Raw genomic sequence first — 7645 nt, forward strand, 5'->3', positions numbered from 1 at the left:
CCCGACTCCTGCCGACCAGACAGCACAGTTCCCAGCAGCTCCTGGGCAGGCACAGGACGGGCCCCGGGGCCAGGCGGGACCGGGACGAGGGGCCTAGCCGGGCTCTCGTCTGCTACGGGAGGTGGCCTGCGGCAGGCTCGCCCCGTCCCCCAGGGCCTCCCAGCCAGCCCTCCCCTCCCCGCCCTCCCCTCCCGGCCACTGTGCGTTTTCCACGTTCATTTCGATCATTTAAAATGGTCGCAGGACGTGTCGTTTTTCCCGATGCCTGAGTGTTCTGCCACCCCCTAAGCTTGGCGCCCCGGGCACGAGCGCCTCCCTGGCCTTGGCCCCCGTGGTTCTGAGTGGTCACCTGCCTCGGAGGCCACCTTGCCACGCGTTCCCGTCTCAGCTGAGGCCTCTGTCCGCTCTTAACAGGAATCGAGAACCCCAGAAGCCTTTGTGCGTACGGCTGCCTCTCCGGGCACTCGAGGCGTCGGAAAACAGAAATCATTTAAAGGTTTCCATGTGAACGCATTAAAATGATAATAGACGGTTAATCTAATACACGTTAATAGTGCATGTTCGCATAAACGAGACAACTTTACGAAAACCGACTTTCCCGATGCGGGCTGTGGGGAGCTCCCCAGTGCCCCGCCCACTTGCAGCCCCAGATCTGCCTGAGCACCGTGCCCCCGGCCCTCTGAGGCGCAGCAGCCGCCCAGGCCTCACACATGGGGCTCAGGCCCTGCAGAGGGGGCTCCGGGCGCCCCCAGGACCCCCTTGTCTGCCAGCCGGCGTCACCTTGCCGTGGCCCCAGGGTGTCCTGGCTGCACCCGCAGGCACCTAGGCCATGCTCCAGGCTCGCACAGCATGTGTGTGTGAGCTGTGGGTGTGAGGTGCTGGGCCTGAGTGTGCCCGAGAGTGTCAAGCTGGACACAGGCCCCGGCCCTGTGTGCGCCCTTGTGCCCTGTGTGTGTCATGCGTGCATGTGCGTGCCATGCTGCTGCGTCAGCTCCCTGGGCCCTGGCATGGCTCGGTGTGTGCGTGCGCGTGTGAGTCAGGTCTGCAAGTGTGCGCCCGCGCGCACAGGCTCCCCGGCTGGCAGCGGGCAGCTCGGCTCTTCTGCAGGACAGGATGATGGCGTGGCACAGACACACTGTGGGCAGTTAGGGGTGATGGCGTGTGAGCGGCCCCCCGGGAGGGCCGGAACCCTGAGTAGACACCCAGTTGGGCCTCTGCGGGGGTGCTGGGCACTGGACAGGACAGGTGGGCTCAGCAGTGGCTGGACAGCAACACCCCCGGTCACGGGAACTGCCCCCCGTGCCCGGACAGCCCCCATGTCCACGTGCCCCGTGTGCCATGGGGTCCTCCCTGCTGCCGGCCTCCCTCGGGGTTCCTGGTTCCCACAGACCTCCTGCCTCACCCCGCCGTCCCGCGTGTGGGCCTGTCTTGGCCTCACCGTCAGGCGGGGGCCTCCCAGGTCCTGCCTCCATGGTGCCCACTCCCACAGCGGGCTCACAGGCTGCGGGCCTGGTGGAGGCTCCACGCAGACCTTCTCGGGCCTGCGGGAGGCCGTTCTCTCGTGGCCTGGACTAGAATTCCCAGAGCGGGGAGCCGGGCTGCCCCGGTCAGTCCACGGGGTGGGCAGGTCCACCCAGGGCGATCTCCCTCAGGCCTCTGGGAGCTTCACGGGCACGCTGGGCCATGACGTAGGGGCGAGAGCAGGAGCCAGCAGGACAAGCTGTGACTCTGGGACATCCTGGGACCCCTTGCCAGGCTCAGAGCCGGCTCCTGGAAAACGCAGCAGGCAGCCCACAGCCCAGACTCAGGGGGTAGACGGGGGGCATGAGGGGCTGTGCCCAGCCAGGGTGGGCTCTCGTGTCCCTGCAGGATGTCACCTTCAGGCTCATGCTGGAGGCCCTGGGGAGCAAAGCTCGGATGCCAGCAGGAGGCGGCCCCGGGTGGGGGCAGGGCAGGGGCAGCCTCCCCCTCGTCTTGCCACAAACCCCGGACAGACAGCTCCCCCACCAAGAAGAAGGGCCGAGCTGCGCCTCGTTCTCTGGGAAGAAAGGACACATGGGACATATGGTGCCAGGGTGGCATCGGGAAGCAGCACGTCATCCCCGTCCGGCTCTTTGTCGGGGACGCCCCCCCCCCGGGGGCCCGGCGCTCAGCGATGTCGGTGGCCCTGGTGGCAGCCTTCGCTGGGATGGGGCAGGGCGGCCAGGCTTGGCCTTCCGGGGGGCGGCCTCCCGGCCTGCACGGCCGCCGGTGGGCCCGGGCCCTCCCCCGGCCCAAGCTCCTGTGCCGACCCCACTGAGCCTGTGTCCCTCCGCCGTGCTGTGTGGACGGCCCAGCGCGCTCGGCCACGCTGGCCCTGGAGTCTGGGCGGCCGCGCCGTCTTGCCGATGGGACCCTCCCCGGGAGGCAGATTGTGGGGTGAGGCTGGACAGACGCCCGTCCAGAGGCCCCGGGGCCATGACCGCCGACCACTGTCCTTGCCCCGCGCAGGTCACGGTCACCACCATCGGCTACGGGGACAAAGTGCCGCAGACCTGGGTCGGGAAGACGGTCGCGTCCTGCTTCTCCGTCTTCGCCATCTCGTTCTTCGCGCTCCCGGCGGTAGGTGGCGGGGCTACTACCGCGGGGAGGGGGGCGGGGGGCGTCTGCTGCGCACAGGCCCCCAGCCTCGGGCTCGGGGAGCGCCGGGGGCCTCTGCCGTGAGCAACACACTTAGAGGCAGGACACCCGGAGACCAGCTCACCTGCCACGGGACCCCAGTGGGGTCTGCTGTGACAAGCGCGGAGGTGGCCTGGCCAGGGCCTTTCCCAGCGGGGAGCGGGAGGCCACGTGACCGCCAGAGGGGGCATTCTTGTGCCTGGTGAGGGAGCGACTGGTCCAGTGCTGCGGCCTGGGAGGGGCTTTGATCCACGTCCTTTCCAGAAAGCGTAGCCCCCGAGGGTTAGATCTTCCAGTCCACTGCGTGTGTGGCACGTGCGTGTGCACTGCGTGCGTGTGTGGTGTGTCCGTAGTGTGTGTGCGTGCCTGCGGATTGCACGCACGTGCGTGTCACATAGCTGTAGCGCGGGGTTCTGTATACACGTGTGTGTGCGTGTGCACCGCGTGTGCGCAGCCCGGTCCCCACCCGGCGAGCTGGCCCTTCCGATGCCATCACAAGCCTGAGCGCAGCGGTCACCCTCGTCCAGCGGGGGCTGCCTTCTGCCCGGGCAGGCTGGCCAGAGGCGCCCGCCTTGCTCGTGGGGTCTGCATGCCGAGCAGGCCCAGCCTCCCCGAACCGGTGACCTGGGAGCCCGTCCTATGGGCCGGGCCCAGCCGTGGCCGCGTGCGGCCCTGAGCCCTGGCTTCTGTCCCCTCCCAGGGTATTCTCGGCTCCGGCTTCGCCCTGAAGGTCCAGCAGAAGCAGAGGCAGAAGCACTTCAACCGGCAGATCCCGGCGGCAGCCTCGCTCATCCAGGTGGTGGCGCCCGCCATGGCGGCCTTGCCACGACTGTCCCCTTATTGTTGTTAGGTCCAGCCCTGTGTCCACCTGGGTAAATACGAGCTAGTGTCCATTCTGGGAACCAGGAACTGCTCTCGGCCCCGAGGCGACATGGCCTCGAAGCTCCCCAGGATGTGGAGGCGCCACGTTCCACGTGTGGACGAGCTGCCTGGTGTGGCCTCTGTGCATGGGAACCACCAACGGGGCGGGCTCCGGGGAGCAGAGGAGTCCCCTTCCTCCCCCAAGGCCCCACGGGGGGTCGCGCCGTGTGGACTGGGGACCAGGAGGTGGCCCAGCCAGGCGGGACTCGGCGTGGTCAGCGTGTGGCCAGTCGCTCGCCTCAGGCTGTGGCCACCGGCTTGGGGGTCTCAGTCCTGTCACCAGCCTTCTCTCCTGCATGCCTCGCTCCACGGGGGGCGAGCCTGGGCGCGGGCATCAGGATCCCAGGCAGCAGCCCCACGGGAGGCAGGACCCTGCTGTGTAGCATCAGGACGTCCGTGCTGTGCCCGGCACCCCCGGACGGCAGGCGAGGACGAGCGTGGCCCGGATCCTCGGCGCCGGGGCGCACCTGCGCCGAGGCCCTCACTGCCCAGTGGGGAGCCTGGCGCTCAGCTCCTTGCCCCCCTGTGACGAGACCATCCCTGAGCTGGGGTCGTAGGAGGCAGCGCCGGGGGACAGCGGGGAAAGCAAGGTCCCAGAGGCGGGAGAGGAGGCAGCTGCCCCCAAGCCCCTGGACTCGGCTCTGGTCTGCAGCCCCAGCCCGGGACGCGGCAGAGAATGGGGTGCCCTTGTAATGCAAACAGACGCAGACGCAGGAACCATTGTAAGATCGTGTCCCTGAGGGTCTCGGAGGGCCACTGTCCCTGCTGGGGCCTGAGGAGCAGGGGCGAGTGGGCCCAGGGCCTGCCCGTGGAGTGACTGGGCAGGGGGCTGGGGGCATGTGTCCAGCCATGGTGTGGGACACCCTCCCCGGCGGGGTGGCTGCAGTGCAATGTGGACACCTCAGGCACCCAGAGCTGGATGTCCCCCAGGGATGGTTTGGGGTCCCCCTGTGGCTTTAGTTCCCACGTGCCATCTGAAGGCTCCGACTCGGGCCTCTGAGAGGGGCTCTGCTTCCCGGCCATCAGCCTCACCTCCCGCCAGTCCCAAGGGCCCCCACGAGCCCCAGGTCCTCACAGGACAGGCCCCGGCTGTCCAGTTCTGCATCTGTGTGTGCCCCAAGGAGAGGCGGCCTCCTGGGCATCTCGGCATCTCTGGGGCCTGGCATAGGGCCAACCCGCAGGAGGGACCAGTGGGTGCAGAGGTGGCAGCAGGTGGCCTGAGACTCCCAGGCAAAGGCCTCTGTGGTGTATGAGTTGCGGGCCGCTGTGCATGAGGCCATGTGCTGCCTGGCACGGGAGGGGGCCGAGCCACGCTGTCCAGGTCCAGGCGGGAGGCGAGGGGCAGGCTTGCGTCTGAGGGAGTCGGGCGGGCCCGCAGGATGCCCTGGGCAGGGTCAGTGGGCTGCAGCTTCTGCATGAACCCCACCCAGGTAGCTCGGCGAGTGACAATGTTTCCCTTCTGATTCCAGACAGCATGGAGGTGCTATGCCACAGAGAACCCCGACTCGGCCACCTGGAAAATCTACGTGCGGAAGCCTTCCCGGGGCCACTCACTGCTGTCCCCCAGCCCCAAGCCCAAGAAGTCCACCATGGTAACCAGTCCCCCACCCCCCAGGATGAGGGCCACTCGTTAGCAGGCAGGATGGACATGAGGTCAACTTCTGGCCAGGACTGCACCCCGGCGTCAGTGCCATTCCGGTCCTGGGGGCGCCTGGCCCGGCCCCTACCCTCCCACTGTCCCCAGACTCATGGGCGCGTAGGGCCGGCTGCTCCAAGGCCAGGGCTGGGCAGGTCCGGAGGAGGACAGGGACGGCTGGGTTCCAGCTGCTGCTGGAGACGGCTCTCGAGAGGGCCTTGGTGTCGGGGGGCTGGGCGTGGTGGGCGGCGGGGGATGGAGGTGATGTCTGGCTCAGGGCGGAGGGTCTGGAGGTCACAGCTAGGAGCGTTTGGGCAGGCTTTGGGCACGCGTCTTGCCATTTGGCTGGAGTGGTGGATGAAGGCCGGGTCATCCTGGCCCCCACCCCCGAGCCCTCGGCCGGAGCCTCCTCCCAGATTCCTGCGTGGCCTGTTCCCTCAGTCCCTCGGGGTCCCTCCTCAAAGGGGCTTTCGTTAGCTGCATTCGATGCCCCCTCACAGGCTCGAACACCCATTCCGGCGTGTTCTCGTATGTTTGTCTACTTCCCGTCTACTTGCTCCCCTTGGCTGTGAGCTGCCGGGGCAGCGACTGGGCTGAGCACCCCCCACGGGACCCCCGCAGCACCGCAGCTGGCCCTCTGTGTGGGTGGGTGCTGGGCTGGAGCTGGACCCCTGGGCCCCGGCTCCCTGGCAGAGGCCTAGCGGGGCAGCCACGGGCATTCAGGGGCCGGCGGACCGCCCGGCGGAGGAGGCCCAGGAACCGCCAACTCATTGTCTGGTTTTCTAGATGAAGAAAAAAAAGTTCAAACTGGACAAGGACAACGGGGTGAGCCCGGGGGAGAAGACGCTGACGGTCCCCCACATCACGTGCGACCACGTCCCGGACGAGCAGAGGACGGACCCCTTCTCCGTGGACTGCTATGACAGTTCTGGTGAGAAACTTCCCGCGGGCGGGGCCTGGACCCGCCGCTCTGACTCTGGGGCTGGCGGGGGCCTCTGCGGTCTCAGGGGTGCTCACTCCTCCCCCAGACCGCTTGCCCTCTTCCGATGCACGTCCGGCGTTCCGAGGCCGTGCGGTGGTCCCCACTGTCCTAGCGCGTGCCCGTCGGAGGCCCATCCCTCCTTCCGTCCACGGCACAAAGCTGTGTCCCTCCGGAAGGCCTGGCCCCACCCCGGAGGGACCCTCCTCCTGTTTTGTTCCCAACTCTGGGCTGCCGGGCGCCAGGCCTGCCCAGGTCATGTTGTGTGGCCGGCACCCCGTCGCAGAGAGGGGCTGGCCCACACATGCCGGGCCCCCACCCCGGGTGGCCTGGGAACCGGGTCCAGAGACCGCTCGATATCCCCTTGCTTGGTGCTCTGCTGTTCTGGCATTTCGGTGTCCGCCCCTCCCTCCTGGAACCCGCCAGAATGTTCTGGTTGATCAGCAGTCGTGAGGACGTTGTCACTGTCTCAGGCACGCCAGAGGGTGACAAGCTAATATTGTTTCTGAACCTGTGACCTCATGCCCGCCCGGTGCTTGGTCCGTGGGCGGCCGACTGACCCATAGGAGCCCTCTGCGTCTGGGCCCTGTCCCTGGCAGGAAAGTGTTCTTTCTAGAAAGGGCCCCTGCACCTCCTCTTTGGGAGTTGGGGGGGCGGCGCCGGGCCAGCCGCAGCCTCGTCACATACTGCTGGGAGGTGACTCCAGCCTGGCCACATCGTAGTGACTCCCAGAGTTCCCCGCCCGCTCCCTGGAGTGGGCACAGAAGACAGTCGTGTGGGCAGATGCCCTGTGTCCCCACGGCACCAGATTCAGGGGCAGGACCATTGTCTCAACGCAAATGGGCGCTTTCTGCAAATGCTGACGGGTGGGCGGGGCACGGGGGAGGCATGTCCCCTCCGCTGGACGCCCCGCGATGTGTCCATTCAGCTCTCCCCGTGTTCCTGGGGCCGCAGTGACACCTCGGAAGGCCAATGCCAGCGCGGAACGCTCCGCTCAGGCACGGGGAGGTGGCCTTCCCGCCAACCCCAGGAGTCACCCCGCCCCCGAGCCACGGCATCTGGAGCCCGAGCCTTTGGCCGCTGGGACCCAGAGCGGCCCTGCCCCGCGGTTACCGACGCCCCTGTGTGCGCCTGGCCCAGAGGCCACCCTCCAGTGTCCGACTGATGCCCTCAGGTGGAAAGGCCCGGGGCCCCTCAGCCACGCCGGGTCCTTCTGCTGAGTCCCTCCATCTGAGCCTCGCCAGGTGAACTTTCAGGTGCGCGACCAGGGAGCGTTAGGCGGAAGTCACCTCCATCCGAGCATGTGGCGCCTGCATACAGCACCCCCACCGCGCATGTCACCTCCTGCATACAACCCTCGCCCACGCGTGTCACCTGCTGCATGCAGCCCCCACCCGTGCGTGTCACCTGCTGCATACAGCCCCCACCCGCGTGTGTCACCTGCTGCATAC

At 67.8% G+C, this 7645-nt stretch overlaps 1 protein-coding gene across 3 annotated transcripts in view; it reads left to right on the top strand.

Annotated features, from left to right (window-relative positions):
* The window catches only part of KCNQ1 (potassium voltage-gated channel subfamily Q member 1), a 277750-nt gene that overhangs the window by 79246 nt on the left and 190859 nt on the right, over nt 1-7645 (top strand). For 2 of the 3 annotated variants that reach the window (XM_039840326.1, XM_039840327.1), the window contains 4 exons: nt 2491-2601; nt 3359-3454; nt 5049-5171; nt 6002-6146. In XM_039840326.1, the coding sequence (XP_039696260.1) occupies nt 2491-2601; nt 3359-3454; nt 5049-5171; nt 6002-6146 (475 nt within the window). The remainder of the gene's footprint in view (nt 1-2490; nt 2602-3358; nt 3455-5048; nt 5172-6001; nt 6147-7645) is intronic. The other variant, XM_039840329.1, reaches the window with a different exon arrangement.

This window comes from Pteropus medius, unplaced genomic scaffold (genome assembly GCF_902729225.1).
Source record: "Pteropus medius unplaced genomic scaffold, Ma_sr-lr_union100, whole genome shotgun sequence".
Lineage (NCBI taxonomy): Eukaryota > Metazoa > Chordata > Mammalia > Chiroptera > Pteropodidae > Pteropus > Pteropus medius.